The sequence below is a fragment of the Eubalaena glacialis genome, chromosome 5 (assembly GCF_028564815.1).
Source record: "Eubalaena glacialis isolate mEubGla1 chromosome 5, mEubGla1.1.hap2.+ XY, whole genome shotgun sequence".
Classification (NCBI taxonomy): domain Eukaryota; kingdom Metazoa; phylum Chordata; class Mammalia; order Artiodactyla; family Balaenidae; genus Eubalaena; species Eubalaena glacialis.
The window spans coordinates 72749481-72768358 of NC_083720.1; the positions used below are offsets into that span (position 1 = coordinate 72749481).

At 37.1% G+C, this 18878-nt stretch overlaps 1 protein-coding gene across 4 annotated transcripts in view; it reads right to left on the reverse strand.

Annotated features, from left to right (window-relative positions):
• The window catches only part of COMMD8 (COMM domain containing 8), a 57161-nt gene that overhangs the window by 26573 nt on the left and 11710 nt on the right, over positions 1 to 18878 (reverse strand). For 2 of the 4 annotated variants that reach the window (XM_061191363.1, XM_061191362.1), the window contains exons 4-5: positions 18240 to 18395; positions 15504 to 15634 (exon numbers count right to left, since the gene is read on the reverse strand). In XM_061191363.1, the coding sequence (XP_061047346.1) occupies positions 15521 to 15634; positions 18240 to 18395 (270 nt within the window). In that variant the 3' untranslated portion in view covers positions 15504 to 15520. Of the gene's footprint in view, positions 1 to 1172; positions 1696 to 15503; positions 15635 to 16130; positions 16808 to 18239; positions 18396 to 18878 lie in introns of those variants that run through there. The other 2 variants (XM_061191364.1, XM_061191365.1) reach the window with 2 other exon arrangements.

An 18878-nucleotide genomic window follows, 5' to 3' on the forward strand; every position in this document is an offset into this window, starting at 1 on the left:
TACTGTTTAACCATTTTGGGGTTGTTTTCTTTTAGCCATGAAAATAGCCATAATCTCCTGTATTAACAAAGTGGCAGCAGAGGCTGAAAATTGCACGGATGCACTCTCTTATGCCACAGACGTGTCCAGGGGACCCCATGTTCATAGTTCATAAACTGTGAAATAAACTGAGTCTTAGACTTAACCTGTATAGACCCAGCAGAAATCCCATCATTCATTTGACAATGATGACTTCACACTCATTCCAACCAGTCATGTTTCTTGACTTAAAATATCAGGGGTGACATGTGCATTACACTCACCAGCTTTGTGAGGCCAAGACCCAGGTAAAGACATATTTTTGGCTTGAATTATCCAGCATTGTTGCCCCCATCCTCTCCATTGCCAAATAGAAACAGCAGACTCGTTGGTAGTTCTGCTGACTGAAGTGTTTTCACATATACCGTCTTTATTGTCCATTACAATCAATGAAGGATCTTGAAAATGCAAAGAGAAAATGTGGTGCAGAGAATAAAGTTTGGTTTATGGATCCAAGGATAGGCTTTCCTTAAAAAGCATTATGTACAATACACAGAAATGTTGACCAAATTCCGTCTTTCTAAAATCAATGACTGCTTTATAAATATTCATTTCAGAAAGAGCTCCATCAAAATTTGCCAAGTGAAACAAACAAACAAACAAAAGATCTATTTATAATGTTAGAAGGAAAAGATCTCCAAGATTTCTTATATGGACAATTTTGAATAGTATTTTACAAAGGGTGATGTGCCACAGTTTTTTTTTTTTTTTTCCCTAAACAAATATAATCAAATATTTATCCCAGGAGGGAGGGTAAAGGAATGTGCAAGCATTTGTTCATGTTGGTTCATCAGCAGTTACTGGGATGAGGAGGACAGAAAAACAAACAAAAATATCTGTTGCTTGAAAGCAAACAGTCAACACAGAGGTCAAGTTGTTAATGGAATGTAGAATATTATGTAAACTTCCTTGTAAATTCTGTACATAGTTCATGGAACTGTTCCCTGTGGCGTGGTGGTCCTCAGCTTTTGGGTGGATGTTTGAAAAATATGAGCATTGTAAATAATGTAAGCTTACAAGGCACTCGCTTTTATTCATGAAGTGAAATGACTAGTGATTTGGACCCAAACCAGAATCTTTTTTAGCTCTTGCTCTTTCTCTGACATTGTGTGTGTACAGTTGTGTAATTCTGCCAGGTGTCTGTGATCACTGCCTCATGCCTCAACCCCACTGAAAGGGACTGGAGCTGCCAAGAAGTCTGCACACCCGTGGGGCTCAGGAACAGCACACCAGCAGAGACAGGAATCTTAACGAGCTGCTCCTGGAACTGTGCCATGAAAAGTTTGACGTGTTTTTATCAGTCACATGTGGCTACTCATATATTCAGATACCAAATTACCCATGCTGTTGAGGGGGTCAAGAATAGAAGACATGATCAAAATCCACAGGGGATCCAAAGCTTCATTTGCACCAATAGCTTTAGCTTGTACCTTCTTTCCTTCCACAAGTTTTCCCAGAACTTCTAATAAGAATAGAAGTGGATGGATGGTTGACCAGGGTAAACAGTCAAGTGCGCAAACGATGGGAAGGAGAAAAGGAGGAGATAGCCAATGACATTGATAACACCAACTGGCTGATTCATGCCTGAAAGATCCAGAGGTGACCATGTCACCGTTTCTGAAAGGTAAAAAGAAGTATTGGTATAAATGGACTGGGTATTAAGACAAGTATTTTTCAACTGGGGGCCTGGGATATGTTTGGTATGTGCTAGTTAAACTTAAAAGAGAATCTGGCAATTAAATGTTCTCAAATATATTTCTCCCAAGTCCTGGTATTCTTGAAAAAGTCTTCAGAATGGTGGGATATTATGCCATAAGATGTGTTTCCATGCAGACTGGCAGTCCCAGAGAGGGTGATGGTATCCACAGAAATTCCGAAATTCCAAGCAAATAGGGAAATAGATTGGTTTCTTAGCAACATTTGAGAGTGATCAATGTCTTTCTTGCAGGTAAGAACTTAGCAAGGCAAGGCTTTTATTGCCAGCATCTTAAGTGCCAGGAGAGTGCAGGGAGCCATCACTGTAAGACATTTTGGCTCCAAAATGTGCCAACTAGGGTCCACAATCAATTGAATAAGAAAAAAGCCCTGTTGGAACTAATCAAGTCAATTTCTAGGTCCAGAACACATTGTGCTTTTGCTTAAATCCTGCTTTTTCCAGATAACTGAAATCAACTAAGCTGACAGAAAACTCCACTGTTAGAGGCTGCAATTTCACAAACATTTGAAAGGAAATCCTTTTCAATAGAAGAACTGCAAACCAGAAAATACTAAGTTCCTGGAAGGATAAGCATAGTTTTGAGTTTGTTTTTATTTCTCCAAAGCAAGAATTTCCTTATTCGAACTGAAGAGATCTAACAGTTGTTTGTTTTGTTTCGTTTTTCCTATTTCAAAAAGTCCTTGGTACATCAAGGGACTGGCAACCATTCCTGATTGGCCCCTAGATACTTTGCCCACCCTGGAGCAATCGGCACTCATCACCAAGGCTTCAGTAAGAATTCGGTGTGGGAAAAGGAGGTATATTTCTGAACCAGTTGGCAAAGAAAACCATTCTCATACCTGCATTTTCTCTACTGAAGACAACAGAAAAATAAATCAATAAAAATTATTTCATAAAAGAGAGGCCAAATAACATTATGCATTTGCCTTAAGTACACAGGGTCACAGATTCACTAACTTAAAACAGCCCCAGTTAGAAGCCAAAGGATAAATAAGAGCAATCAGTATTGCTGTCTGGTTCCTACTTCTCCCTGGGTTTCCTTTTCAAGAAAAACGGGGAAGGGGGAACATTTTCCAATATAATTTTTTATAGGTGAAAACTATTCAAATACGATATGTTTATGCATTTTGCAAGTTTAGCAACATAAAATAGATTACCTCTTTTGTGTTCATTCCTTCCTGGCACCATACATCATCCTGACTCATGCCTTAACCCAATGAAATCAATTCATTTACTTTTCCTTTCTCATTTCTAAACCTCATAAGCTGTCTTGCCCATGAATAGCAGAAAGCTTAAGCTTCTTTGGACTTATACTGCATATCTTCAATTGAATCCACAAAAACAGTGAATTTTAATAATTTCCCTAAATTCCTACTCCTATTGCTTTTAATAGAACTTTGGAGGTAGCTACTGTATAATCACAGTAGCCTCTTCTGAACTGCCTTGGGTTATTTTTCTTTTCTGCTTTCCTGTGTCTTATACAGAATACACATGTTTACCTAAACCTTCTCCCTCCCAGTCTAATTCAAAATGAAATGGAAATAAAAATCATAAGCTCAAACCTAAGAAAATTACATTATCTACACTAAAGTTTGATGATAAGACCATCTCCTTACATTATAGTTGTAATGTGGTGAATTCACACTGTATCAATCCTTTTTCGTCAAACTCGTTTGTGCACTTCTTCAGTCTTCATTGTATACCATTTAAAAATCTATTATTATTCCTCCCAGAATGGCTAATCATTTACACAGCACACCATTAGTTACAGACTGTCCTCTAGGAACTTGACCTACTTCATCCTTTCTGTATCTGGTTCCTATTACAGATTTCCACTTCTATGCATTACCCTACCTACTCCTCCTTAACCTTCTAGCAGACATTAAATATAGTTAGTAATTGGACAGGTCATAAGGCAAACTGTCTAAATTGCCCCTATAAAATATGTGGAACATCTTTTTCCTCCAGACACCATTTCTATATTTAGAGAACAGAAAGTTCTCTAAACATATACCAAGCAATGTGCAGCTTAACCTTAAAAAGTTAACTATAAATGAGCTGCGTGGTGGGGAGAAGGAAATTATAGTGAACAGCAGACACCTTGGAATTAGGATTTTGTGACCTGGGCTTTATGCTGTCACTATCACAGCCCAGTTGTGTGACTACGGACATTCCACCAGATGACCTCCAAGTTCCCTTCCAGTACTAAATTTCAAAGGGAATTTTAGAGAGGTTCATTTGTGTAGGAGATTACCAGAAAGATACAGGAGTCCCATGGCCTCTGTTAACACAGCCCCACAAATGTAGTAATATTCCTTGTTGCATGTCTCTGGGAGTAAGCCATCTGGTGTAAAGTGAACTGAATTCAAAACTTGTTCACAGTCCTCTAAAAATATACAGAGAACATAGAGTTAAATTTTCAGGCAAGTGGCAAAAAAAAAATTTTATGATTTTAGTAATGGTCTACACTACAATATTTCCCTTTAAAAGCACTGGAGAGTCTCAGATAACATAATCATCGTGGTCTCTATTTTCAGATATCTGAAAGATGTTGATCCCTTAGACCATTCTCTCTAACTCAGTCAGGAATGGCCATGGAATGCCCCTCCTGAGTGGAAAAGCCAACTTCCAAGCAGCATCTGAGCAGAAATGCTATCGCAGTGCCTTTGCATATTCCTTCCCATCCTAGACGCCACCACTGTCCTGTGTCCTGTAAGGGGAATAGCAGGTATGATTGAGCTCTCAGGCAAGAGGCAGCCACCCATCTATTGGAAAAGATTCCAGGTCTGTTATCCACTCTCTCTGTCCCCGCTTCTCCCACCTCCTCCTATCCCCCACTTAAATCATTAAATCTGTCAAATGTTTTAGGCACAGCTATGGCAAAACTGAAAGTTTACTTATTAAATTGCAATCAGCATTTCTAGCTATTCACATTTTTAAAGATGCATCCTAGTGTCTGAACAAGATCCCTAATGAGATTCCTGCACACAGATGTTCATAACTTTTTTTTCCTTTTTTAAAAGATACCTTCCATCTCTAAACTTTCATGATTCTCCTGAGAACCCCTGACCATTCAAAACTGTTAGGAGAGTGCCTGGAAATTCCTCCCTTCCACCATAGGCCAGTCTATGAATGGGATGGTCTCTTTTTTTGTAGAGTTATCCTAATATTCTGCCCCTCGACCTCACATACCCCACAAAACCTTCCTATGTGCAGATGTATTCATCACTCCTCTTAAAGTAGTGAGCTAATAGTTTTCTTTTTCTGGTTTCCCACACTTTGTTCCTAGAGATGGTTTCATATTTAATTTCATCTTTTTCAAAACAGAGGAAGCATTCCTAAGTCTTCAAATTTTCACCAAGTTGAGATTAGTACTTACTAATATGTATATCAATTAGGATTCATTTAAGTGCAAGTAACAAAAGATGCAACTAAAAGTAACTTTAACAATCAAAATGTTATCTCATATAACAGTAAGTTAGAAGTAGCGTAGTTACTGGGTTAATTATTTCAATAGCACAATGATGTCATTCAGGACTCACGTCCCTTCCCTAACCAGTTCTTAACTCTGTATGTTATCAGCAGCCATTATGGTTGCAAAGTGGCTACACTTATGCACTCATATCAAGTGGAAGAAATAAGGGAAAGCCCTGCCTTGGATTTCTTTTTAAGAGCAAGGACATCTTTCCCAAAAAACTCCCTCAACAGTCTTCTCTGTTGTCCCATTGGCCAGGGTTGGATAACACATCCATTCCTGAACCAGCCTCTGATAAGAGGAATGGAGTTATCATGATTGGCTCACAACATTAACCCCAAGCTGCCCAGTGTCTGGGAAAAAAGGAGGTGGGGTGGGGAATATGTTAACAAAAAGAGGGAAGAATGGCTTTTGGGTAGATATCCAACGATGACTGTCACACATTGGTCTAAGGCATCAAAAAACACTTTCCCACACATTATTTCCTGGTTTGACCTTCACTACAATGCTGTGAAGTTAAGATGACAATACCAGTATCTAGAAATAGAGGCTCAAATAGGTTAAATGATTTACCCAAGATCTGATAATTAGTCAGTGATGGAGTTAGTATTCAATCTCAGTTTTTCTTGGCTCCAAAGGCAAAGCTTTTTCCACTCTACTACACTGCCTGGATTTAATCTTTTTACCCTGATGATCCAGGTTGTGGGTAGTTCAAAGATGAGTGGAGAGTAGGAGAAAAGAGAGTGATTTCCTCTCCCAATATCTCGATGCTGTGCCCAGTAAACACTCTTGCTCTTTTTTGTAATCCTTCTCCATCCTTCCTCCATCCTCCACACACAAGTCTTTCACTACTCTCTTAAGGGAAAGTGTAGAAGGAGTAGCTTGTACAACATCTAAATAGCCTGAAGTGTGCCCCAGTTTGCCTGAGATAGTGCCAGTGTGTAATTATCAATAGATAATTTCACTCTCAAAATTGTCCATTTAGATAACGAGTTATATAGTCACGCTAATTATGAGGTCTCATGATTCCCATACCTGGAGGATATGGGAAATATTAGCAAGCTAATATTAACACCTTGGAGAAAATATCTTGGCTCCCTATGAATCTTTTATTCATGACTGACCTCAGTCTTCTCCATCACTCGTGCTCACTTCATTTCTCATTGTTCCCCTCACTCAGCTTCAAGCAAGCTAATCCTTACACTTTCCCTACCCTTCCACTGCAGCGGCCACCTATCATCCCAAAATGTTCTCGTTGCTGTGCTTGAATTTTTACATTTTATCTCCAGCTCAGCCTCCTCCTAACTCCTCCCTAATGGAGTATGAATCCGGCCGACATCAGCCAAAAAGCCATCATGAGCAAACTTCCCTCATTCTCTTCACTCTCCCTCTCCCCTTCACCCTCAATTCTTGTGGCCATTTTGTCCAAAGATAGTTATTTCATTTGTGTATTTTCCAGTAGTTTTGCAAATAGATGCTCTGCCTCCCTAAATAAAGCGTAAGGTCTTTAAGGGTAAATGCCCCATTTTCTAATTCTTTTGCATTGCCCAAAGCATCTATTATTCTGTCCATTGTAGAGAGTCTGTACATGCTGATTGAATAATCTATGTTGCTAAATGTAGCAACAGAGAATGTCCATAATGGACATTACTTTCAGAATTATGGATAATACCTTGTGAGGCAGGTGTTCCCGCTACCCTCCCCCAAGTTATTTTAGCCCCATAGAGCTTATGTCTGCAACCTCTAAGTGGATTTTTTTAAATGCAGCTAGAGTTACAACTGATCCCAGGTTAGGGTCTGTGCCGAGTGGTCACTGAGATTTTTTCCATTGTTTATGACTACACAAACTGAATCCTAACACCACCATTCTAGAGTCTGCCAGTCTAGCAGACTTGGACTTGCCATGCTAATTACTACTGCTTTTCCTCTATGGAAGAAGGAACTGTTTTATTTAAAGTTTCATTTTTCCCTCGTTTACCCAAGTTTGCCTTGTTAAAAGCCTTTGGATCTAGATTCTACTGGGCGTTTACTCTTGAAGCTGGGACTACACTGCATAATTGGAACACTCCAGTGTGAATTCTATGAGAATCCTCCTGGAGAGTATGGCACACCAAATTTCATTTCTGCCCAGAAGTAAATAGAAGGTTTAGAACTATCTAAGGGGGATGGGCTGTTCTTGACATTCACCACTGTCCCTCAAGACTGCATAAAACAGATGTACAAAGAAATACCTTTTCTGCCCCTCTCCTTTCAGTTGCTAACTTCCCTGTTCTCCTGTCATGTATATTATTTGCTTATTTGCATAAAAGATATCATTTGCAAGCCTTACCTCAGAGTGGCAACCAGCCACCCCAGTTTTACTAGATAACGTATTTTTCTACTTGATATTTCCCCAAATACATTGAATTGCAGTGTATCTGCTTTTTCTTTTTTTAAGCGAATCAATTTCATGTTAATCTGTTTCCTACATCTTTTTGAAATACTCACTGGATAAAGCTTGAACTATTTTCTATTTTGCAACAATGCCACTGAGACATCTGGGGGGAAGCCCCTTGATTATTCTAACTCACTGCAGTGTTGTGGAAAACAGAACCATATACACAAGTGATATTTCATATTCAGAACACCCACGACTCTTCTAAGTATGGCATACTCCTGATTAGATATGCATATATTCATTGACTGTGTTGCTCAACTCCTTATTTTAGAGAGGGCCAATAACCCTCCTGTTAAAAACTACCATGTGGCATTATTACAAAGTCAAGGTTGCATGAGGGTTTTGGAAATTCCAAATGGTATAAATGTTTACAAGGACCAAACTTTTTTTTTGACATCTTTAAACAAGCTTTTTATTTTTGAACACTAGGCAGCATTTTGTGCCATTGTGATGGGAACCTAATGGCTAATGTGAAATAATGTTGTCGTGTCATTTAAAAGGTTAATGGAAGTGTAAAGAGGAAACTTTAATACTGCATAAATACAAATAAAACTGTCTTTGAGAGAAACTCATCTGGGTTAGGGTGGCTTGCTTGAAAAATTCTCTTGGCTGTCCATCATCTCTGAATAATTATTTCACTCCTCTGTCTTTACCCAAGGAGACTCAGCTTGAGGCAAAGATCTTTATACGGTGATTCAGGAGGTTTGGGAAAGCAGGACTCATTAGGCTAAAGATTGGGAATATTACTATCCTGCCAGCAATGGAACACCTCTTTGGCTACCACCTCACCTAAAACTTGATTGAATCCAAAAATTAGCTGAACTTTCCAAACCAGTCTCCTGCTATTTTAATTCACAGCACCCTGTACTACATAACTGGATCTTTCAAAAACAGGTGCTACCTGTACACAGAAATTCATACCTTCCGTTGCCTCTCAAAATCCGTTATGCTAAATTCACCAAATATGTCAGAAGATGTTAAGTGTTTTGTTCCTTGTGTTTTTTAATCTCCACTAATCATTTTGCTGAATTGTCTATTACCCTCCTACTAAACGTGAATTAGCTAATTCATATCCTGAATGGTATTACACAGCTCTTGTAAATAAAATACCCCTTTTCCCCTCTTTATTTTTCAGCAGGCAGAACTCCTTTAATTACAAAGGTACATAAATTACAATATATTAATGTTCTTTTGCTCTTTTGACATAAGCATTTGCTTTCTTACATAAGCAGATAATACTTTTGTATACCTACCAGACCACTAAAAAGCTCAAGGGCAAGAATGAGTATTTCCAGAAACCTACAGAAATTTTAATGAAATGAGACAGGTTTAACCAATGCCAAGAAAGAAAAGGTAGACTCCTTACTTTTGTAATCCAACTTTCTATTTTGTATCAGTATATACTGTATTTTCTGATTGAAACTGCTGTTCTCTCTAATGAAACTTGTGCTTTTCTGTAGTTGCTTTTTACATTTGAAATCAAAATTTCATACAGTATGCTTGACTTGTACCCTTTCTGTTAGGAATTTGATTAAATATCCTAACCGTTTCATTAATTCCTTTTTACATGCTTAAAGTATTTGACGTTAGGCCTTTGCTATCTCAAAAATGATCTGTGGACAAAATCCATGAAGCCTGGAGACTGTGATTTATACACATGAACGAAGAAATAGATTTCCCGTTTAGCAGTGAATCAGTGACTAAGAAGCTGTTCAGTGTCTTCTGATTACTGACCCTTTTACCCTTCATGGCCTTTTTTCTACTCATCATTCATTGAGTAATCATGTATTCTCGTAAAATGCAAAATCAACTTACATGCAATCAGGTATGGACACAAGAAATGCTTGTGCTCTCGATTTCAGGACTCACAGTCTCATACCCTAGCACTCACGGGACTGTAGTTTACTCAATATTTTGTTAATAGTGTGGCTTTGCTATAAAATAAGTTGCTGTTTTCTTTGCTTTGGTACTACAAGATTTTAAATGTTGCAGCAAATGAAAGAAAGAAAACATGTTTGAAGGCTGGTGTCAAAAACCATCAGCTATACTTACAAAAGCCGTTGTGCAGCTTCTGAAATGTAGTTTATTGCTGTAAATACGTACAATTTATGTTAGCCTGTTTATTCCTAAAACACAAATAAAACTTTTTTTATTAAAAATGCCTACATATAAAAAGCTTACTTTGTACTATGTTTAAAAACATGCAAGATTTCAGGCATATCTTTTTATAATCCTTAAAAATGTTTAGAATTCTGAATCTTTCATTTGGGAGCTTTTATTATAAAATTTAATACAAAACAAAATCCCTTTATTTGGAAGAAATTCTTTGCAGTATTATCCAACAATTGGGAGAAAAATGCCAGCACTCTTCCAGGAGCTTATTTCTGTACCACTTTGATTTTTTTTTTTTTTTATATTCTTTAAGATAACATGCCTTACAAACATTTGAACATATGGAGTGTTTATATATTAGGGAATAAAAATAGAAGAAATGAAGTTTCCTTGTATTCAAAAATGATGCCTAAAACGGACTTTAATAGCATCCATTTGTGAGGTGCATTATGTCATATTTCTTTTAAAAATCTCCACTGTAAATATGAATAGTAGAGTTGGCCTATTTGTCAGTCTTTCCTAATTTGAAGACTTCCAAACTCTGAGCTCATTCTCTCCCTTCACAAATAATATGTTGACAATAAAATAATGAACAGACAAAAGGTGTGAAGCTCATTTATCCGTTAATTGGTGATTAGTAGAATAGCTTTTCAATAAGAGTCTAAATTCCAGCCTAGAGATGGCTTTAACATTCATCCAGCAATATAACGGGGAATCTGCACTTTATCATCAGAGTCTTGGCCTGCAGAGCTACCAGGGGTTTAGACACCCTACACTTGGCTACTCTTTCCAGAAGGCTATGTTATACAACAGGAGAAAGAAATGGCCATCCAGTCTTATTTAAATTAGAAAGTAACAAATATATACATAGCATTTTTAGGATTTGCTATAGGGATTGTAAATAAGAAGAAGCTAACATAAGGTAGGTGTTTGTGTATCTGTATTGTCACTAGTACCACCCAAGAATATGAGAAATTGGAACCCTTGTGCACTTTTGGTGGGAATGTAAAATGATGTCATGGCTATGGAAAACAGTATGGAGATTTCTCAAAATATTAAAAATAGAACTACCATGTGATTCAGCAATCCCACTTCAAGGTATTTATCATAAATAATTGGAAACAGGCTCTCGAAGAGATTATTTGCACTCCTGTGCTCACTGAAGCATTAGTCACAATAACCAAGAGGTGAAAACAACTTAAATGTCCATTGACAGATTAATGGATTAAAAAAAAATGTGGTATATACATGTAATGGAATATTATTCAGCCTTTAAAAAAAAAGAGGGAAATCCTGAGGACATTATGGTAAGCATATGGAATATGGTAGCTATAGAAGGACAAAGGCTGCGTGATTCCACTTAAGAAGTATCGAAAGTAGTCAAATTCTTGAAGCACAAAGCAGAATGGGGATTGCCAGGGACTGGAGGAGGGGGAAATAGGGAGCTGCTGTTCATGGATAGAGTTTCAATGCTGCACAACAATGTACATGCATTGTTAACAATACTGTTAACAATACTGTACTGCAGACAAACATTTAAGAGAGTAGATTTCATGTTACGTTTTTTGCCACAATTTTAAAAAAAGAAAGAAATGCAAAGTGGTACAGCCACTTCGAAAAAGTTTGACAGTTTCTTACAACATTAAACATAGTTGTGCAAAACTGGGGCTTCCCTGGTGGCTCAGTGGTTGAGAATCCACCTGCCAATGCAGGGGACACAGATTCGAGCCCTGGTCCGGGAAGATCCCACATGCCGCAGAGCAGCTAAGCCCATGCGCCACAACTACTGAGCCTGTGCTCTAGCCTGTGAGCCACAACTACTGAGCCTGCGTGCCACAACCACTGAAGCCCATGCACCTAGAGCCCGTGCTCTGCAGCAAGAGAAGCCTCCGCAGTGAGAAGCCCGCGCACCACAACAGAGTAGCCCCCGCTCTCCACAACCAGAGAAAGTCCACGCGAAGCAACGAACACCCAACACAGCCAAAAATAAATAAATAAAATAAATATATTAAAAAAAAACACACACACAGTTGTGCAAAACGATCCAACAATCACATTCCTAGGTATTATTCAGTTAGTTTCAAAACTTATGTCCACATAAAAACCTGCCTGTGCATGGTTACAACAGCTTTATTCATAATTGCCCCCAAAATGAAAAGAACCAACTTCCTTCAACAGGTGAATATAAACGGTGGTACACCTATACAATGAAATACTACTCAGAGAGAAAACAGAAATGAGTTATTAAAGCAAAAAGACCTGGAAGAAAAGCATACTGATAAGTGAAAGAAGCCAGTCTGAAAAGACTACACACTACATGATCCAATTACACGACATTCCGGAAAAGGCAAAACTATAATGACATTAAGAAAAATCACTAGTTGTCTGGGGTTCAGGGGAAGATGGAGAGGGATGATTAAGTAAAGCATAGGGGATTTTTAGGGTGTTGAACTATTCTGTGGAGTCAGTACATCTGTTAGTTCACAACCCCCAGAGTTTCCCAAGTGTAATCTGAAACCAGCCCCCATCCATGCAGGGCAAGGATCTCTTGCCCTGCGAGAGGTGAACCACTCCAGATTAGTAGGTAGTGGTTTTAACAAGCAAGGCAACTTCCAAGACTTGCCTTGGGCGGCCACCAAGACAAGTAGATCTCTGCACCAACCCACCCAAGTCTTAAAAGTTTACATAGAAGCCTTAACTGGATTCAGTCACATATACAGTCCAGAGAGTCTCAATACCACATTATCACCTCCGGGCAGGATCCTTGGGGCAGCTGTGGGAGTGGAAAAAACAAGTGGAATGCACATTCCAAGGACGGGGGAGGGAGCAAAGGAGCCTCCTATTGCCAGGGTCCAGCTCACGGGTCAACAGCTGGTCACATCCTCTCGATGACCTCCCCCAACAACATGACATTAGGCATTTGTCAAAACTCAGAACTGTTCAACACAAAGAATACACCTTAATGTATGCAAATTTAAATTTAAGAAGTTGGGGGATCCCAGCAAGGAAGACAGATTATGGCAAAAAATCTCACTGTATTACAAATGTATAAAACAACCTCATGAAGGGAGTGGGGAGAAGAGGTACTGACCCAAGTAACTTGGAAATGAGTGGAGTCTGTGAGACTAAAGGCAAAAGGAATAAATCCTTCCTGGGAAAAAAAAAAAAATTTCCCCTCCCCCACAGGGGTACAGATTAACAATTTGGACTGCTATATATATTCTGGAATTGAACAATTAAGTAAATGGATGGTGAATGGTGGGATTCAGGTTTCTCACTGCTGGAATGTGAATTCACAGATAAGGGAGGGTAGCAGGCTAGAATGATCCCTGTGTAATGAAGCAGAGTTGGAGACATCAGGAGGAACTCACGTGCAGCTTAATATACAGATGATTATATAAAGAAGTATTTATAGATATGTGTATATACAAAGGTTAGTTTACATGCATGGATTTCTTTGTTCGGTCAGCTGAGAGGGCCCAAAAAAACAATGAGCACACCCAGCTTGGTTTCTAATGCCATTCTTCAATAAACTGAACCAGGGCTTCTTGGAGAACTGGTTGATTCTAGGACTGGGAAGGAAATTGACAAGATGAGCGTGGAGCATCTTGTATTGCCAGAAAGTTAAGGAGATAATACAAAATAAATAAATAAAATCCACCTCCACTAACAGGGGTATGTCAAAAGGACAAAGGAGCCAAGTGAAGAGCTCCAAATGGCCAAAGCTGAAACAATTTAAGTAATAAAATAAGTAATACTGGATTATAACCCAAAGTATAAAATAAATATCCATGAGTCCATACTATATAAATGATTAAATTAATTAATAAATAGAAGAGACAAATCTATGTGGAAGAATTCCAAAGGATTTATGTAAATATTCGGACCTCAAGGAGGGGGAGCCTAATTCCTTAAGTTTGGGTTGTACATAGTGGCTTCCTTCCAAAGAGGACAGTATGGAAGAAGGAGAAATAAAGAATAACGTTACAGTGAAAAAACTTGACAAACACTACCTCCGCCGGGTGATCAAGTTCAATGTCAAGTCATAAATACTGTTAAGAGTCTGTACCCTTGAAATGATGTGATGTAAATGGCACTTTACCTCTGTGATCTTCCTGCCCAAAACCCACAAGCCCAGTATACACAGGAGAAAAATATTAAATTCCAATAGAGGGGCATCCTACAAAATATCTCACCCATATTCCTCAAACTATCAAGGTCATCAAAAACAAGTATGGGAAATTATCACAGCAAGAGAAGCCTAAGGAGACATGACAAATATGAAATGGAATCCTGGAAGAGAAAAAGGACATTAGGTAAAAACTTAGGAAATCTAAATAAACTATGGAATTTAGTTAATAATAATATATTGATATTAGTTCATCAATTATAACAAATGTACCATACTAATATGTTAATAACAGTGCAAACTGGATGTGGGGTATATGAGATCTCTTTGTACTATCTGCTTGATTTTTCTGTATATCCAAAACTGTTCTAAAAAAATAAACTATTTACAAAAAAAAGAAAAAGAAAAAGAAAAAAAAAAGATAAGCCACAGATTAGGAGAGAATATTTAAATACTTTCAAGGCATATATGTGATAAAGACTTGTATCCAGGCTATATAAAGAATTCCCAAAACTCGGAAGTAAGAAAACAATCCAATTTAAAAATGGGAAACTGATCTGGACACTTCACCAAAGAAGATATACAGACAGCAAATAAGCACATGAAAAGATACTCAACATCATTAGGGAAATGAATATTATTAAAACAACAATGAGATACCACAACACACCTAAGAACAGCTGAAATTAGAAAGACTGACCATACCAAGTGTTAGCAAGGAGGTGGAGGTGGAACTCTCACAGACTGTGGTATGGAATGTAAAATGGTAAAAATCACTTTGGAATACAGTTTGGCAGTTTCTTGAAAAGATAAACATACACCTACCACATGATCCAGCCATTTCACTCCTAAGTATTTACTTCCAAAAGAAAGCATATGTCCATACAAAGACATATACAAGAATGTTCATAGCATTCTGTGTATTGTAACAGCCAAAAACTTAACAACCAAAACATCCATTAACAGGTGAACAGATAAACAAATGATGGTGGAATTCTACAACAGAATACTTCTCAACAATAAAAAGGAATGAACCACTGATATATGCAGTATCATGGATGAACTTAAAATAATACTGAAAGAAGCCAGATCACACAAAAAAAGAACATACTGTATGATTCCATTTATATTAAACTCTGGAAAATGGGAACTAATCTATAATGGCAGGACGCAGATCAGTGGTTGTCTGGGGGGAAAGGGCGCAGGAGTAAGGATTACAAACGAGTAGGACACTTTCAGGAGTGACTGGTTTTTCACCACCTTGAGGTGACGCCTTCATGGGTGTGCAGATGTCAAAACTGATCAGACTGCCCACTTTAAATATGTGCAGTTTATATCAGTCAGATTTCAATAAAGCGTTTACATATGGTAATGTAGTAATAATGTAGTGAGAGAAGGACTAAGTAGAGGAAGGTTTTTCCCTTCTCAAAGGAAGGACTTCGTGGAGGGTTGAAATTCTGAAGGACCCTACATCAGTATTATTGAAAGTGCTCTCCTACAAACTGTTACTGGTCCACAACGACAAGGAATTTGCACAAGAAGGTAAAACAACTACCTCCCAAAGCACGCTGGTTAGTTCAGCTGATTTTTTTTTTTTTCCTGGCCAAAACTTCTCAGTGAAGAAAGCAGTATATTGATGAACATTCTGGCACAAGCTCCACATGTAATCACCAAGCAATCACCAAGCTGTAACAAACAGTTCATAGAGTGGCATTAGCCTACAGACACGTTTTGAGTAGCACCGTCTAGACTGCACTCACTTTTATTAATCTCGCCAAGCCTACCCTCACCTGTATGATGAGAATAAGAGGGAATGCTCGGGACACCTCGAATAATAATCTGATGCTCTAATAAGTTATAAATCTTGCAAAAATCAGGCACCAATGATGTGTTATTGAGTTATGTAGAAAGTCATCTGAAATAAAAGCAATATATAAAAATAAAATATTTTTTATTTGCTCAAAACGCTTGTTTTTAAAGGTAACTGAAATTAAAAATGGTCTGTCTTCCAATGAAGTTGTTAACATCCAAAACTTCATTAAGAATTTATAACAAATTAAGAGTTTACAACAAATGTGGTCTATATACAGTCTTAGCTGACATTTTGATAGTAATGTATACTCTATGCAATGACATGTATTGTTTTTATCAGAGCATATTCTCCTGATCAGACACAGAAATACAGAAGTTACAGTGTTATTTTCATTTTTATCTATGTTCTAATATGAGATTTTAGTTTCTAGAATTCAAAACTCAAAATCATTCACACAAATTTAGTGTTTTTTCATGTCTGGCGCACTTCTCTAAGAAATTTTACGTTTTATAAACTTTCCTTTGAAATATGAGAAAAACATGGAATCTCCTGAGTTACAGATGTAGCTTATACATTCTTTAAAAGTTATTTTTTAAAAATATCACAAATTAACCATATATATCCATAATAAACATCCTTGCTATTCACATAGTTCTTTAAGCAATATTCAAGTATATTTGTGCTTGTAAGTTTACATTACTTTAGAGCCTACTTTTAGCTTTCAATAAAACTGTATATCTATAAAGGTTTCTCAAATATTTAATAAATGAAGCAAAACAGTCATTATGAAAATATAAACTGCTATTATAGCCTTTTCATCTTTCATGTTTTTATGCATTTCTTGTCAACCATATAATTTCCTGTTCTTTAGGGAAGTTGATAAATTGTTGTCTTTGTAATCTCAACACTGCTGCTTTCTCAGCGGGCCATAAGAGTATATTGCAGGTTTTCTAACACATGGTATTCACTCTGCCATATCAGTTGTAGCAGTGGAATCCGATAATGTTGGTATTCATCATTTCCAGTTATTTCAACTGCAGGACCACCTTAAAACACAAAGGGAGGGAAGGGCGGGAATCAGGTTATACCAGAATGATGCCAGCATCTGCTGAATGAGATGCTCTGAAATCTCTGAAGAAGGGGCTGGAGAACTGACAACAAGTACAATGCACAGAAGGCACAGGTCTGCCAGGATCCATGGTTCAGACTCATCTAACATTTACACCAGGCCCTGTCACACACCCCTTCAGACTTGTAGCCCCATCCAAAGGCAAGCCAGGCTACCAGTTTGTTACTGGGCATGTGGACCAGTCATCAAGGCACCATGATGGCCGAGTGACTGCAGAGTATGGAGGGAAGATGAAGTATACCAGAGTTTCAAAAAGATCGAGCCAAGAAGATGGGTTAGTGGCAAGAGAGGCTGGTAAGAATGACTGACTTTAATCCTTGAGACACGATCACTAGAGACGACGCTCGGCAACAAGGAAAGGAACATACGCAACGTAGGGAATTATTTTTATGTCTTCCTCACGGCAGCAGTTTCTACTGTCTAAATACTATTTTTCACATTAGTTAAACACTCGGAATTGTTACTGTTACTTAGCCGTTCCTTTGTAAATGTAAAGCTTTTGGTCCTTCATTAGCTCTATTTTGTCTCAAGCTGATTTTTGTCATAATAACTACAAACCATATTTTGTCTCCTGTACTTAAAGCGATTTTCTATCATTTGTCCAGTTAAATAAGACAATCTTTTCTTCAAGATAATTAACTATTTTTAATCATTAAATGTCTTCAGAATCAACTAATTTCACAACTCCAAGTTAAAAAAATTTTTTTTACCATTAATGAGCACTGCAGCAAAACAAATCTGGCTGTTAATTCTTTAAAAAAAATAACTACTTGATAAATTATGTTCTATTAATGTAAATTAAATTTATAATTAATGTAATATCTAAAACTAGAGAAGAACATATCAACAAAGTATCTTCTGTGCTTGACATAAAATATCAGGAACAAAAGAAATATTAAACATAAATGATTAGTTTTTCTTATATTGCTCTAATGGTATCAATCAGAACTTAAATATTTTGAACCATACAAAAAAATTAAAACACATACCTTATTAGCTGCTTCCAAGGAATTTATTAGATTCTTCAGAATCAACTAATTTCACAACTCCAAGTTAAAAAAATTTTTTTTACCATTAATGAGCACTGCAGCAAAACAAATCTAGCTGGTATTCTTTAAAAAAATAACTACTTGATAAATTATGTTCTATTAATGTAAATTAAATTTATAATTAATGTAATATCTAAAACTAGAGAAGAACATATCAACAAAGTATCTTCTGTGCTTGACATAAAATATCAGGAACAAAAGAAATATTAAACATAAATGATTAGTTTTTCTTATATTGCTCTAATGGTATCAATCAGAACTTAAATATTTTGAACCATACAAAAAAATTAAAACACATACCTTATTAGCTGCTTCCAAGGAATTTATTAGATTCTGCAGCTCTTCTTTACTCATTTCAACAGAATACGGCTTGACTTCACCATTTTCTTTTACATCTAGATGAAGGTTTAAAAGTGGCATTTGTAGTGTAGCAATCTTGTCACTAGAAAGTGCAAGCTGTTTAAAATGAGAAAAATACTAATTAATAAGTAGTATTAAAAAGGAATATATTAAATATGCATCAGAGCTTACAAACAACACGTTAAAGAAAAAAGAGTACTCCTGTTTGCTATGAAGTACAGGGAAATGTGAAAGGAATAAAAGAAATTAAACCCATGCCAAACCAGCATATATCTGAAGAACAGAAAAAGAAAAGAGAGAAAGTAGTTTAGGGAAAAAAGACAACCAGTCAGGATTTTATGGTAGGAGTAGAAATCTAGAGCAGCGTTATGGCTGGGAAGTACTGAATGGGTCCAATGCATCAAGAAACAGAGAATTTTAAAGAAGTGTAAGATAACAAGAGGATGAAAGTCCGTGTACAAAGATAAAACTAAAAACACTGGTAACTCTCAGAAATTAAGATGCTTAAATAATGAGCAGCTAACTCTCTACTAAACTATTGAAAAATGTTATCAAGATACCATCTTTGATCAAAGCCAC